The sequence below is a fragment of the Sus scrofa genome, chromosome 7 (assembly GCF_000003025.6).
Source record: "Sus scrofa isolate TJ Tabasco breed Duroc chromosome 7, Sscrofa11.1, whole genome shotgun sequence".
Taxonomy (NCBI): domain Eukaryota; kingdom Metazoa; phylum Chordata; class Mammalia; order Artiodactyla; family Suidae; genus Sus; species Sus scrofa.
In genome coordinates, this window is record NC_010449.5 from 78972191 (window position 1) to 78989326 (window position 17136).

Below are 17136 nucleotides of genomic sequence, written 5' to 3' on the forward strand. Positions count from 1 at the left end.
TTTTGTTGATGATGATATTGTATATAGAAAACTTCAAAGACTCCACCAGAAAACTATTAGATCTGTAAATTTGTAAACAGAAACTTCAATTAAATGGAGTTGGGAGACAAAAAAGAGGAGTTCTCATTCTCTAAAACAACAGCAGAACCCAAAGGAAGACAAAAGACTCTACTTCTTTCTTGGCAAGGACTCAGCCAATGAAAGTCCATGGACTCTTTGTTTACTATAGTCCTTCCAATTTCCTTTTCCTCTTTATGAAAGCATTCTATTTTCTTTGCTCTGCTGAGACTGACACATGGCTTGTCATGGTTGTAGACCCCAAATTGCAATTCTCTGTTGATCCTAAATAAACCCATCTTCACTGGAGAAATAACTGGTAGTCTATTTATTTCAGGTCAAAAGAGCTAATAAACAAATGCAGTAAAATTACAGGATACAAAATCAATACAAATCAGTTGTGTTTCTATACACTAATGCCAAACTAGAGAGAGGAACTAAGAAAACCTCATTTACAATAGCATCAAAAACCACAAAATACTGTCAGAGCTCAGGGCAGGCTCACCCCCTGGCCCCCGCTAGAGGCCACAATGACATATTAAGTTTTTTGAAGTTACGTGAGAAGCAACTGACACAAGAAGAAAACTCTGACCCTCCTGTGTCCCCCTGAAAACAGGAAATAAATCTCCCATGTGAAAGATTTCCTTCCTGCATCTGGAGAAAGAAAGATACTTTTATCACCAGGGATAGGGAATTCAGGTGAGAAAGTTGTGCAAACAAATCTTGTTACTTCTTTAATTTGCTACCCTAAGCTCAAACTTTGTTTATGGTCTTCACTAATTAGGCACTTGAAGCCTAAGTTTCTTTGTCCTGTCAATTCTTCATGAATTTATTGTTTCTTTGCTTAAAAAGTATAAGAGCTGCCTGCCTTGGCCACTTCTTTAGATCCCATTTCAATGAAACCTCTATGTGCATGAATTAAAATTTCTTTTTCTCTGTTAATCTCTTTTGTGTCAATTTTATTGTTATTCCTGTTATAAGAACTCAGATAGAGGGGGAAATCCACCCCCCCACTAACAATGTTTAGGAATAAATTTCTCCATAAAAAACCTGTTCACTGAAAAATATAAAATATTGGTGAAAGAAATTAAAGATATAATTGAGTGGAAAGCTATTCCATGTTCACAAGATCAGAAAAATTACTATTGTTAAAGTGTCCATACTACCTAAAGTGATCTACAGAGTCAATGCACTTCCCATCAAAATTCTTTTTTTTTTTTAAATAGAAAAAAACAGGTCTAAAATTCTTTTGGAACCTCAAGAGACAGCAAATAACCAAAACAATCTCCAGAAAGAATAAACTGGAGGCATCATAATTCATAATTTCAAGTTATATCACAAAGCTGTACTAGTCAAAACAGTATGGTATTGGTATAAAAACAGACACATAGATCAATAGAACAGAATAGAAAGCACAGAAATAAACCCAGGCATTTATGATTAATTGACTTTTATAAAGCACCAAGAATATATAATGGAGAAAGAATAGTTATCTTCAGTAAATTATGCTGGGAAAACTGGATATTCACATTGAAAAGAATGAAACCAGGGTGCTATTTTGTACTGTACACAAGAATTTAGCACTTAAAATCTTAGATGATACTACTAGTGGTGGGCTGTATCATCAGTATTAGAGGTTCTGGATTCTAGGGGAATTACATTTGGGTAGCTGTGAAATTGTGATATATAAAGTAAAAGATATACATTTGGTCTTTGTCCTCAATTCTGGGACAGAACTCCTTAAAACTCTCATAATTTCCTGGTGAAAAGAGCCATAAAAGTGTCTTTGTGTTATTCTCCTATGGTGCTGTTGGTTAAGGATTTGATGATGTTACTACAGGAGCTTATTTTTTGTTATGTTATTTACATATGATGACATAATGTTTAATGAGCTGACTTTTGGAAAGCACCCAAGGATAGGATGGGGCTAGTTTCCATGAGAAACAAACATGATCAGAGCACTAGAACTTTCATTCCCCACTTCTTGGCCTCCTAAGACAGGAGCAACCTGGGGGCTGAATCAATTGACAATGGCCAATGATTTAATAAATCATGACTATGTAATGAAGCCTCCATAAAACCCCAAAAGGACTGGGTTTAGAGAGTTTCTTGGTTGGTAAATGTGTGAAAGTGCTGGGAAAGTGGCTACCTGGAGCATGCCCTTTTCTCCTGGCTTGCCATGTGTATCTCTTCCATCCAGCTTTTCCTGAGTTATATATGGCTTTTATAATAAATCATAAACTGGTGACCTAGTAAGTAAAAAAATTTTTTGAGTTCTATGAGCTGCTCTAGTGAATTAACAGAACCTAAGGAGAAGGTCATGGGAAACTTTTGGTCAAAAGCACAGGTTATAACCAAGACTCCACTGGCCTCTGAGGTGTGTATGGGGGAGGGGCAGCCTTGTGGGACTAAACCCTTACCCTGCGGAATCTGATGACTTCTTTGCATCAGTAGTGTCAGAACTGAGTTAAATAATAAGATGCTCAGCTGTTTTTCAGAGCTTTGTTGAGTGCATAGGGATAAACTCCTGTACACACATACATCAGAATTTGGTGATTAGGACACAAAAAGAGTAGTGTTGTGTGTTGTCAGCTTTGTTCCAATTAGATTTTGTGTCCTTGAGGAATTAAATTAGGACCGTAAGTAACCTTCATTGTATATGTGTGGTAAATCCAGCTAAGCTTTAGCCCATCTGAAATGCTTGTAGTTCCTTAACTCATTGCAAAAATTTTCAGAGTTTGCCTTTTGTTTGTTGATTTTTAAGTGCTCTTTATATAGTGTACTTACTACAAATTTATTTTTCCATTTATTATTTGCCCCATAAATTTGGTTTTCAATGGTTTTTCTGTTTTAAATTTGTCACTTTTTTCTGTGTTTAGAATTGAGCAGTTTTAAATTTTAATATGAAATATAATTATTGTTCTTTTTTGGTTTTTGTTTTGAAAAATATGCTTAGGTTCTTATTCATTCCAAGATAGTCACTTTATATTTTTAGTGTTTTTTAAAATTAAAAATTAACTTTTTCAATATATGTATTATATTTTTAAGAAATCTAATTTTTCTTTTTCAAAAGTGATCAGTCAGTTGTTCAAACAAAATTATATCATCTCCAAGTTAACTTGAGGCTTCTATCTAAAGTGTTACTAAATTTTACTTTGGCTGAGATATATTACTGTATTTACTCCTTTAATATCTTTCTGTTTTGATGATGTTACTACATGATAACTTTATAGTTCATTATTTTGGGCTTTACAAAATATTCTTGATATTTCTAGTATATTTCTTTTTCCACCTGAAATTTGGATTAATTTTTTCAATACACCAAAAATTCTGTACAAAATATGATTTACATTGTTTAAGTTTACATATTAACTTATGGAAAATTACTATTTTCATATATTCTGTCTATTCAGGACCATGTTATATCTATTTATTCAAACTGAATATTCCAGTAGATAATTGTCATTAAAGTCATATTGTCATATAAGTCCTTTGAACTTTTTAAATTAGGAATAATTTTTAGTTATCTTATTATTTTTCATGTCAATGCTGGTTACAATATTATAAATTTTAGAGTTTTCAAATACAGTTAGGAACAAAAACAGATTTATACCATCATGTTTGTCAATCCAACTTTGTATGAATATTTGGCTAAAGCAATAAAATAAAAGATAACTTTTTGCAAAAGGAGGAATCAAACTGACATTATTTACATATGACGTGAGCCTAAAACTTTATTTTAAAAATTTTTATTTAGAACATTTCTAAGTAGATTGACTTCTGTTGAATGTTTCATGTTTTTCTTTTCCATTGTTCCTAATTGCTTTTCTATCAACCTCATAGCAATTATTTTATTCTAACTCAGTCTTAAATGAGTGAAGACAGACTCAGACTCTATGTCCTGCTTGGACATCTCTATAATCCTCTTCTCAAAAATATACCTGAAGAACAAGTTTTAGGAACTAGTCCATTTGCCAGGAACTGAGATTTAACTCTGTGCACTCATACATTACTATTGATCTCCATCTCCTATCTTATCTGCCTGATTCTATTACCAAAACAAACCTGACACAAGAAAAAAATTCTCCAGCAGTGTTGCTATCACAGTCCTTCCTCCCACAATTTGCAGTTACAGCACCTTACCTGCAGGGAGTAGATACGGTCTACGTCTAATCTTTCCTAATTTGTCTTTACAGTTTCCGTTGCTGTGATTGTTTCTCATTAGGAAAAGAGAGAGGACAATGACTCAGATACTCTGATCCAGGGCAATTGCCATAAATTCTTCAGTTGGTCTCCATTTCAAGAAGCAATCCTAGGGTATGCCACATGCTAAAATCTAGATAGATTTAAAAAAAAATTCAGCATATTTTCTTCTTAGTCAATGTTTATTCTCTCTCTCTCTCTCTTTTTTTTTTTTTTTTTTTGCTTTTTAGGACTGCACCCAAGTCATATGGAAGTTTCCAGGCTAGGGGTTGTATCCCCTAGCTGCAGGTCTATACCACAGCCTCAGCAATGTGGGATCCTAGCCATGTCTGTGACCTACATGACAGCTCACAGCAGCTCCAGATCCCCGACCCATTGAGGGAGGCCAGGGATCAAACCCGAATCCTCAAGGATACTAGTCAGGTTCATTTCCACTGCACCACAACAGAAATCCCTCAATGTTTATTCTTAACTAGAATTTGGAATACATTATTCACCTTACTGACACTTTCATTATTTCTTTATTTTTCCATTGTCATGGTTATAATTTATGCCTCTAAGATGGACATGTGACATATGGTTTCTTAACTTTATTTCATAACAACTCACTATCTATGTTCTTAGCACCTCTGGTTCCCAGATAAGAAAAATTAAGTTACATGAGCTGGTAACTTGCCCAATAAAATGGAGTTAGGAAGCCTTCTAAATAAAATAGTGGATGGAAAGAGGCATGGAGTTTTCTATTATTTTTGTGATAATCTAGTGGATTTAGAGATAGCCTGACATTATTTTTTTGTGTATCTTCCCTTGCCTTTAATAAGAACTTGAGGAAGGTGAAGTTTTTCCAACCATTTAAAACAATATATGCTAAAGTTGTTGAAGTTTTTGTGTTTAACCAAACTCTCTAAAAATACACATTTGTTCCAGTTTGCCCTTTGAGGTTACTTAGAACAAATTAAAATTTTAAGCCCTCTCTGAGTCTTTTCATCTCCAGCTTGTGAAAGTATGCCTGGTAGAGTTTTCGTGAATCAGTGAGGGGGCAATTTTTAAATTAAATGTTAATTCTATTGCCCTTACTTCACAAACATCAAGTGTGGATGTTGGAAGTATAATATAAGATAATTTTAGGAACAACATTTCTAAAAGCTGTGAGAGGGAGATCAGGCTGATAGAATATAACTAAGAATCTAATGTTGTTTACCAGAGAACATTTCTAGGTGAGAAATACAGACAAATATCTCTGGATCCATAGTTAATTTATTTAGGGAGATAAGGATGGTTTCTCTCTTGTTTATCATTGTATGCCTGGTGCCTTGTACAGTGTCTGACAAGCAGTAGATAAACACTAAACACATGTAGAAGATGTTGAATAAAATTTAGAAATCTTATGGAGTTATTACTAACACCCTCCATTGCAAACATGGATAAACTGATCAAGCAAATTATGTAGTATTAATGTTGGATCTGGACATATCTCCATTTTCCTGAGGATCCAATAAATCTAAGTGATCCTGCCCTGTAGGATAGTAAAATGGAAAATGAACATCATGCTCTAGAGGGCATATCACACACCACAGCATTTTCCACCCCTAGTCCTGGGAAATTAGCTGTTTTTCTTACTTGTTCTGGGCAATTCAAAAGTTGTATTTCCATGCTCTTTGGATGAAGTACACATCAACTTTTAAATTATTCCCTCAGGGTTTTGATTCCTAGCTAGCTGGCCCTGGTCTCCAGAGAATTGATTCCTTAGTCACAACCCATGGTGCTAGTTAGCTCATTGTTACATCAGAGGAGAAACAGATACATACCAAAATATAGAAGAGAGAGCTTTCTCTTGAAAATGGGGAAAGACATACCTTCTACCCCCTCTGTATTTCCTGAGTCCACCACAACTGGAACCAGTAATTGGTAGGTGGAAGAATGGTGTTTTAATATTTATATAAACCACTCTCTTTCAGACAATTGGATGGGTATGATGATGGGAATAGCTATTAAAAATACTCCAGGAATGGTGGTAAGAAGTAGAAGACCTCAAGTAAGGAACTGTCTTAGGGAACCATGGTGGTCATATAGAGCAGATCTCAGCCATGTAGTTGGACAGACTCTTTTGCTTGATCCCCATAACTAAAGGCTGAACAGGCCATTGAGAAGACAGCTTGGTCATCTCCTCCTTACAGGATGAACCACTCTTAATCTCAGAGAAGGTTGTTTTGATTTATGGGTCTTCAGTAAGTGTCAAATCATTAAAAAAAAATCAGAGTTCCAGAATTTTGAACCATGTCATTCTAGAAAAGAAGTTAGGGAAAACTTGACTTCTGATGTTTCTTCACGATGGCCACTGTCAAGAATATGGGGGAGGTAGAGTCTGAGAGATTTCACTTTTGAAGGGATTATGTTGGTAGTAGTAACAATTTTGAGAGTGAATAAGGAAAAAAAAGAAATAAAGATAAAAGCAAAGAGACTTTGTTTGAAATTAATATAGGTGGAACAAATATTTTAAAAAGAAGATCCCAGGAAACAAAATCAGGAATCATTAAGCAGAGTCAGAAAATACCAAATGAATTAATATAACAAACACATTTGGACTTTGCCAATTTTTTTACTAAGTCATTAACTAATTTGTTCACTTAAAATTGATTGATTGATTCATTCATTCAATAAATGCAAATTAGAGTTATCTTAGGCACTACATGGATGTAAAAATGAGACATCCTTTATTATCTCAAAGGGCTCAGAGTTTCTGTCCTATTTTGGCCAAAACATAAACTAAAAAATTACAATGAAATGAGTAAAGGTTTTAGTGGAGATGTGAATGGTGTACTACTCTGGGAGCCCACATTTCCATGGTGCTTGTTAGATATTATTCATATGAAATTTCAGGTACTTTGGAAAGAAGGCCTTAGAATAGCTGGAAGACTTAAAAAAATGTATCAAAAGTATATAGGACTGTAGTCTGGAGAAAACTGGAGGAGATGGCAGCGTTCAGAAAGCAGATGATTTTGTCCTCCTCTCAAAGCTCTTTTTTAGACTTGTTCTTAGTCTTTCAGACCCAATGATAGAGCAGTATAAACAGATATTAAAAGGTAACATTTTGGAAATCATATATGAGGATGATAGATTCTCTACTGAACTTCCTACTCTGCAAGAAGAATGTAATAAAGACAACAACAGCAACAACAAAAATAATAATAATTTAAGTAAGTATAAGTTATTTGCCTAGTATTTTTCTGAGTTTTATATGCTTTAGCTCATTAATGCTTACAACAATACCTATGAGGTAGATACTGTTATTATCTCCATTGTACTGATGGAGTATTTAAAGCAGAATGAAGTGAGTTGCTCAGGGTCACCCTGCTAGTAAGTGGTCAGCTGTGGTGAGAACCGAGGCATTGGATGCTCTGTATCTAAGTCTATTATAGCAGAAATGCTCAAGCAACAGATGATCCTCAAAACACTCATTTTGAGATCAACCCTTCTCTGATTGTAAAACTTTCTTCTTGTTTAGTTTACAGTGGGCAACAAAGTATACAGGCAATCAAGATAATTACTACTTTTTGGTTTAATTATCAGACTCAGGGTTCCTGGTCTCCACATACTCATTTATACAGTGGAAAATTTTTGTGCATTACCTTCTTGCTATTCATACAGAGTAACATAAATGAACTTGATGGCTTTTTTTCTGTTTTTGTTTTTGTCTTGTTTTTGTCCATTTTGGACCGCACCTGTGGCATATGTAAGTTCCCAGGCTAGGGGTCTAATTGGAGCTGTTGCTACTGGCCTAAGCCAGAGCCACAGCAACACCAGATCTGAGCTGCATCTGTGACCTATACCACAGATCATGGCAACGCAGGATCCTTAACCCACTGAGCAAGGCCAGGGATCGAACCCACAACCTCATGGTTCCTAGTTGGATTCGTTTCTGCTGCGCCACAACGGGAACTCCAACTTGATGTTTTGAGAATAGGAAAAATCATTTCAAGTTGTTTCTTATATATGTTGATATATCCACAAAGGAGATTACATCATTGTCCCTCTACAGTGCCACTCACATTATTCTTATTTCATCTTCTGGGGTCTTTACTTTCAATACACTTTATTTTCATAGAATCCTAGAATTACAGAGCTAGAGTATTTCTTAAAATTCTAGTTACAGGAGTTCCCAGTCGTGGCACAGCAGAAATGAATCCAACTAGGTTGGATTCGATCCCTGGCCTCACTCAGTGGTTAAGGATCCGGCATTGCCGTGAGCTGTGGTATAGGTCATAGATGCGGCTCAGATCTGGGATTGCTGTGGCTCTGGCATAGGCCGGTGGCTACAGCTCTGATTCAACCCCTAGCCTGGGAACCTACATGTGCCGTGGGTGCGGCTCTAAAAGGACCAAAAAAAAAAAAAAAAAAAAGACAAAAAAAATAATAATAAAAGACAAAAAAAAAAAAATTCTAGTTACAATCTGTCATGTTTCTAGGAAGAAATTACTGTCTACAGATCCTTCCCAACATCACATAGAATTTGGTGGCTGAACTTTGATAAGGATCCAAATCTCTTGATCCTTGCTCAAAGCTCTTTACAGTTGCCTTTCAAACTGGAGGACATGTCAGATAAGACCCTCCACTTTACAAAATTCAATTCTTCCTGAAGATTTTGGGTACATTATATATATATATATATATATATATATGTAAAATGTTGTCTCTGTGTGCATTAAGAGAGTGTAAAGATAAAAGCCTTTAAGTAATTACTTTACTCATGTGATTCCTTAACCCACTGTTATAAAAATATATATTTGTTGAATGTTGTGCTCTAACATGGAGCTTACTGAGGTAGAATACTCTCAAAATAAACTTCATCTATCTCCCTTTTCTAAAAATCCAGTACATTCCTGCCCTACTTATCTTCATGCTCCCTCCCCCACCTGACCTCAGTGCCCATTTCTCCCTGTTTCCTTTCCTCTTCTAGCCCATAGTGCAGAAAGGCGAAGGTGCTGCTCCACAGCCTCCACCCTGTTCCCATAAACAGCAGGTTTGAGAGGTTAAACCTTTCTTTTCTGGAGAAGGGTTTTCAATTAATCCTCACTTGAATATTGATAATTTTTTTTCTTTTTCCTTTTATAAAACTGTTTTCTGTGTTTTCATTTAAATGAGCAACCCACTGGTGGCAAGAGAACCCATAAAGATGGGTAGTTTTCACCTTCAGAAGAAATATAGGATACTAACTTCCTCTTTCTTTTACAATATTTTTCCCCTTCATCAATACAGTCTTGTCTTTTCTTGCATTTCCCTCCTCTCTCAGTTTCAGCTTAATCCTTCTCCCTGGTGCCACCAAAGTACAGTCTGAAAGATTCTTTCAGTTGTATTTCTGATTATCAAGAGAAGCTAGGATGAGTGCCATTTACTCTGAGAGCTACTGGTTTCTTCATTCACATCTTCATCTAAGAAAATAGAATGGATGTGGTTGTAGATGACAGCTAATATTTTAAGCCTCTAGTATAGGTGTAGCCTAGTATTCTTGAGTCATTTAATCTCATTTCAGGATTGATGAGAAAGCCTCCCAAAATTACTTAAATTGGCAAGATATCTCTTCTCATATGGTTATGGAGAATTTGAATAGTATGTGGATGAACACTGCAATGTTATGAAGAAAAAATTCTGCACAGACTCTTGTTTGTCCCCAAAGCTTTGTTCCTTTGAGGCAAGTTCATAGTTCAGTCACTTACGGGGAGGGGCTCTGGACTCTAGGCATCTCCATAGTCATCCTCTAGATACTTCATCCCTACAGATTAACACAGAATGGGAATTCACTAGATGTTGTTTAAAAAGGAACAGACCTTTTAAAGATTCTACATATAAGATCATGCATTATTTTTCTTTCTTTGGCTTACTTTGCTTAACGTAACATCCTTCAGTTTCATCTATGCTTTTGCAAATGGCAGGATCTCCTTTTATTTTTTTAAGGCTGAATAATGTGTGTGTGTGCATAGGTTTATATATATAAAATCATAATTTCTTGATCTACTTAAGAGAAAAATGGTACAGGGAGGTGGGGGAAATAGGGAGATGTTGGTCAAAAGGTGCAAAGCTATAGTTAGGTAGGATAAATGAATGTTAACACTACTATATTGGATACTGAAATTTTGTGGGAGAGTAGATTTCAGGTGCTCTCATCATAGAAAAAAATGGTAACTATTTGGGAGGGATGATATGTTAATTAGCTTGATGGTAGTAATCATTTCACTGTGTATACATATATCAAATCCTTGTGTTGCATACCTTATTGTGTAAAATTTTTATCTTAAAAAAAACAGCCAAGGAGTTCCTGTAGCGGCTTAGCATTTAACTAACCTGTCTAGTATCCATGAGGATGCGGGTTCGATCCTGGCCTTGCTTAGTGGGTTAAGGATCCAGCATTGCCGTGAGCTGTGGTGTAGGCCAGTAGCTACAGCTCCGATCTGACCCCTAGCCTGGGAACCTCCATATGCTGTGGGTGTGCACCTCCCCCCAAAAAAGACAAAAAAATAAAAGTAACACCCCGCCCCCAATCAGCAGGCCTGCCTGCATAAACTTGGGAGGTGTAGGTAGGTGACTGCAGGATAAAGTAAAACCCTCCTGAGCAACTGCTCTAAGGGCAAGCACTGGCTTGGAATCACTAATACCTCCTAAATTGCAGCCTTGGAAAGAAATGCCCTAACTCAGTCTCCATGAATTCCCCTAAGTATTTTCCCCTGAGACTTCTCCACAAACACAATTCCTTGATCTGGATTTTATTGGCATAATCCCAAGATTTTTTTTTTCTTTCTTTTTTTTTTTTTTTTTTTTTTAGAGTGTGACAGGGCATTTCTAAATATTCATGGTAGAGTCAGGAAAATTTTAAGAATCTGGAAAGTGCTAGATGAACCTCAATTTAGTCACAGAAGATTTAAAGATAAAATTTTTTAAAGCTTGGCATTTTGGTCCTCAAATTTCAGCTGACTTTGGTAGTGTGACAATAACAACATACAATTTAATATTAAATCCTGCCAATTGTCTCTCTTAAATATACCCTAAACCAATGGTTCATTTCTCTAATAGCTACTGCTATAGCTTTAAGCTGAAACATTCCTACTTTAATGTATTCACAAAGCAACCAGGGTGATATTTCTAAATTTCAAATCTTAAAATTATTCTCTCAATTTTATTCTAAAATATATTAGAAGTTGTTCAAATATAATTTTCTTATTGTAGACTCCATTGCTTGGTCTTTGATCATCTCTTTATTCTGTGTTTATGCCTCAATCAGTCACAATCAAAAACAAGTTAAAGATTGTCTTTAGCCCCTAGGAACTCTTCCCTGTCACAGTCTTCATGTGCTGTTTTCTATTCTTAAAATGAAATTTCAATTCAGAGAAGCTTTTCTAAAAAAACCATCACCCTATGCCACCATCATTTGTTTTGATCATGATTCCATTTTTATTTCCCTCTTTTATCAATAGAGGTAATTATTTTATTTTATTATATTTCATTTACCTATTGTTTGTTTACTAATTTATAATCTGTTTGTACTACTAAAATGGAAGCTCAATGACACGGAAACTGAGTTTCCCTTGTTTTTTTTTTTTTGTTCATCTTTCTCTACAATTTTTTAATTTTAAAAATTTTATTATTTTTGTTGAAGTTTAGTTGACATACAATGTTAACCGAGTTACAGGTGTGTAATATGATGATTTGCAATTTGTAAAGGTTATGCTCCATATATTATCACAAAATGCTTACTATTTTCTCTGTGTTGTACAGTTTATCCTTGTAGCTTAAAGAGTTTCCCTTGTTGAGTGTTATCTTCTCATTAGTTAGCACATAGTTGCTAGTCCCTAAATATTTGTTGAATAAACAAGTGGATAATTTACTGAAATGACACAGAAACTACATTTTTTTTTTTTTTTTTGCTTTTTAGGGCCACACCCATGGCATATGGAGGTTTCCAGGCTAAGGATCTAATCAGAGCTGCCAGCCTATACCACAGCCACAGCCAAGCCAGATCCAAGCTGAGCCGCATCTGTGACCTACACCACAGTTCACAGCAATGCCAGATCCTTAACCCACTGAGCAAGGCCAGGGATCAAACCCGCAACCCCATGGTTCCTAGTCGGACTCATTTCCGCTGCACCAGGATGGGAACTCCCCAGACACTACATTTTTTTTTTTTAACATTTGAGATAATTTTATTTGTATAAAATTTTTTTTATGATTTTTATTTTTCTCCATTATGGTCAATTTAGAGTGTTCTGTCGATTTCTACTGTACAGCAAAGTGACCTGGTCATAAATATATATATTACACATACACATATTCATTTCCTCACATTATCCTCCATCATGTTCCATCTCACGTGACTAGAAACTACATATTTTGAGATAGAGTTTTAAATGGCATGTGTGAAATTTTCTTTTGATATGCATTAAATCACAAATGCAGGCCAGGGTCAGAATTGTGGTGGGTTTTATGGTATTTTAGGCCATGGTCATGTTCATGTAGGGAATATGTGTGTTGGTTTGTCCTGCATTGAGGTTTAGTGCCAGGGGTGTGTGTTATGAGTAGTTGCTGAGTGCTGGCTTAGGGAGTGTAGAGTTTGGCTGCCTGACAGGTGGATTGAGAGGCTTCAGTAAAATGTCTGGTTTCAACCTGATGGTTCTAAGGAATGGAGGAGACAGGCATTTACCAAGGGAAAGTTATGGTTCTTGATAAAGTATATCTTATTCAGTTCGAATTATATGTCTTATCTTGGACACTGAAGTACAAAAATAAATCTCTATGACACTTTTTTATGGTAAAATAGTCCTTTCTACCTTATAACACCTGAAGTGGGTTTGTCTTTCCAAAACACCAACACATATTCACCTAGATTCTTTCTTTTAGGTTAGTGTCACTTCCTCTTCTCTTTGATGGGATGGGTACAGAGTATGACAGAGCAGCTGAGGGTGGCTTATGTGACAATAATCACAATTATCATATCAGTATCACCATGGAAATTAAAAACAAAAAAAGCTTAGGGTCTTGTAATAGTATTTACTGCATTGAAACGTTCATCTCCTTTTAATAACAAGAGGTCAATTATTTTATTAAGAACAAATAATCACTTCCATCTGTTCAAAATCAACATGGCATAATAGCAAAATATCCAAATGAACTGAGTAATCATAATGTTCCAGATGCTTCTGGTAAGAGATACTTTCGATTTTTGGAAACTCACAGTTTACTCATCAGAGAATGTGGATGAGTAGTATGCTATGAATTTACAATTATATACTTTCTGTGCTTTTAGTTATCGAGGCTATGGGGCACATTTTCTAGTAAATAGAGGAAAACTATGGCTTTATGGAATCCTGGGAAATATGTCATTACAAATAACCATGTTTTTAAGTAAGTTGAGAATTGAAACCCTCATTAATGGAGTTCCTCTTTTGGCTCAGTGGGTTAGGAATCCAACTAGTATCCATGAGGATGCGGGTTTAATCCCTGATCCTGCTCAGTGGGTTAAGGATCTGGTGTTTCTGTGAGGTGTGGTGTAGACTGGCAGCTGCAGCTATGATTCAACCCCTAGCCTGGCAACTTCAATATACCACAGGTGCAGCCCTAAAATGCAAAATAAAAAACAAAAAAGAAGAAAGCCTCATTATCTTTCTTTTGACTAAATCTTTCTTAACTGAATTTTAAATGCCTATCTTACTAAACATGATTGATTTACTCACTGGGCTATTCGTGGGTGTGGGAATATTTCCCTTTTGCTAAATATTTAAGTAATTCCACAATACTGAACTTTCTTAGTGTTTTTGTTTTTCTGCCTCGTGTCAAATTCCTAGCAAACACTGTTTTGTTTTGTTTTTTCATGGTGTTCCTACTTGTAACAAGCCATCCCTTCTTTATAACAAAATACTTTTCTAACTTATTAGGTTTGGAAGTCTGTATTTGTTAAAATTATGAAAAAGTTGAGCCAGTCATTGCCAAGGAAGAAACATTGGATTTCTTCAGTCAATATTATGCATAAGCTTTGGTGGACACTATCATATTCATTTGGTCTTAAAAAACCCTAACCTTTTTTTCGCTATGCTTACTTCCTGAGGAAAGGCAATTCTATAAAGTAGCATATCAATAGAACAGAAGCAATTCTTTAGTACTGGCTGTTGCTCACAAGAAGTACTTTGGTGTGGCAGCTTTTATATTGCTTAAAAGTAGAAGCATATTTGGTAAGTGAATGATGATCTTTGTTTTATTTGATGGGCTTTGTTTGCTTAAACAACATCAGGTTCAATATTAAGCTTTAAGAAAAATTTTAGCAATAGCTTTATTCCCACTGCCACCATGAAATGGCAGACTGGGTTAGCTTGGGTGGCAAGAATACCCATTTCTTAGATCACTACATCTTCTTCCTACCTTCCTGAAACAGTGGGTAAAATGCATGGTCAGTGGAGTGATAGGATCAGGTCACAGCCAGAAGAATTGCATATAGAGAGGGTCCTGCGTTGTTGTATTTTGTGGTTGCTTACCTATTACTAAGGGTAAGTTGCCTAGGTTTTTGTTAAGGAAAAAAATGAGCATCCACTACACCCAAAGCCTGGGATCTCTTTGCTGGATTAAAACTAAAATACCACCAGATTAGCCTACCTGGTATTAGACTACAAGCCTAAATTTCTCATTAATGACAAAAAAATCTAGAAAGAAGAGGCTGCATCTCTTATTGCCAGTCTAAAATCTGGTTAAACTCAGAAGTAGCTGCATATATTTACCAAAGTAGATGTTTGGGGGAAGGATTCACAGATTTCTGAGTTTCATAAAAAATAGAAATAACACTAACAGGTTGAGATTTTGGTTCAAATATGTGACACACTTCATATATTTACTAAAGTAGATGTTTGGGGGAAGGATTCATGGATTTCTGAGTTTCATAAAACATAGAAATAACACTAACAGGTTGAGATTTTGGTTTCAGATATGTGACACACTTCATATGATTTCGATGTTGCTAATTTTCAGATCATCACTCTTTCCCTAGCTTGGTTTATGAAACAAAAAAATGAGGCAATAAACATATTATAATGCAATTTCTTAAGGACAGTGACCATATGATGATTTTTAAAGCAGTGATAGAACTCTGATTTAATTCTATTTGGAGTAATTACAATTTCTTTATTTTTTTCATAGCTATAATAAGAAAGAAAGTGAAGAAATGGAACAGCAAATTACACCAGGGTGTCAGAATTTGTTCTCACTGGCCTATCCCAGACTCGGGAGGTGCAACTGGTCCTGTTTGTTATATTTCTGTCCTTCTATTTGTTCATCCTTCCAGGAAATATTCTTATTATTTGCACCATCAGGCTTGACCCCCATCTGACCTCACCCATGTATTTCCTGTTGGCTAATCTGGCCTTCCTTGACATTTGGTACTCCTCCATCACAGCCCCTAAAATGCTCGTAGACTTCTTTGTGGAAAGGAAGATCATTTCCTTTGGGGGGTGCATTGCTCAGCTCTTCTTCCTGCATTTTGTTGGGGCCTCAGAGATGTTTCTGCTCACAGTGATGGCCTTTGATCGCTATGCTGCTATCTGCCGCCCCCTCCACTATGCTTCCATCATGAACCGACGTCTCTGCTGTATTCTGGTGGCTTTCTCCTGGATGGGGGGCTTCATTCACTCTATAATCCAGGTGGCTCTCATTGTTCGACTTCCCTTCTGTGGGCCCAATGAGTTAGATAGTTACTTCTGTGACATAACGCAGGTTGTCCGGATTGCCTGTGCCAACACCTTCCCGGAGGAGTTAGTGATGATCTTTAGCAGCGGCTTGATCTCCGTGGTTTGTTTCATTGCTCTCCTCATGTCTTATGCCTTCCTCCTGGCCATGCTCAAGAAACACTCAGGTTCAGGTGAGAGTACGAGCCGGCCACGTCCACCTGCTACTCCCACATAACCATTGTGGTGCTAATGTTTGGGCCGTCCATTTACATTTATGCTCGCCCCTTTGACTCATTTTCCCTAGACAAAGTGGTGTCTGTGTTCCATACTGTGATATTCCCTTTACTTAATCCTATCATCTACACATTGCGAAACAAGGAAGTCAAGACAGCCATGAGGAAGCTGATCAACAGATACATTTTATGTAAAGAGAAGTAAAAGATAAACTGTATATTCTGTAGTCCTTCTGAGGGTCACTGTCCTAAAGTAGGAAGCATTTGCAGTAATATTGCTGCTTTCACTACCTCCTTTTGAGTTCTTAAAATCCACTAGATTTGTCGTCTATGTGGTGAAAAAACAAAGAAGTTAAGATGTAAATAAATTTACTTACACCCTCCCTGAAATTTCTGGCAGATTACTATTAGAATTTAAAACATAATAATGGTCTGCTAAAACACACATTTTCACTAATTGTTTATTGAGTGACTAACTGGAAAGGCTTTGGCTGTGAGGAGAATGTGATGTGTGTTGAGAAATAACAAGTAAGGCCTGGGAGACATATCCATTATGAATGTATGGAAGTAAGTGGCTAGCATATGAATATGAGTAGTTTCAAGTGACCAAATTAAAAATAGATGTGTTTCAATCTCAGCCTAGTGGGATAGCATTTGGTAAACCATCTTTTTGGGACTGGAAAAATAGATTTTTTGTCTTTTATCTCTTCCTCTTTCCAGAATAAATAATAGAAAGTGAGAATTCATTGATAGAAGCCATTTCAGCTCACTCCAGGTGGTAGACATTCAACAGTATTGCAACAGGACCCAAGATTTTGTCACATCTTGGAAACACTTTTTATGAATTCATGGCTGAGTGTAGTTTGGTTACTATGTGAGGACTCCTGTCTTTCAGAGGAAGTCTCCAGTCAACTAATGATTTTTAAAGGCAGTGTCTCTTTACAGCC

The 17136-nt window shown here is 36.1% G+C and overlaps 1 protein-coding gene across 1 annotated transcript; it reads left to right on the forward strand.

The window, feature by feature from the left end:
• On the forward strand, positions 7313 to 16521 carry LOC100156587 (olfactory receptor 4M1). The gene is given in 3 exon segments (XM_001928635.2): positions 7313 to 7457; positions 15464 to 16162; positions 16165 to 16521. Coding segments are annotated over 3 exon segments (1074 nt in total). The 3' UTR covers positions 16395 to 16521.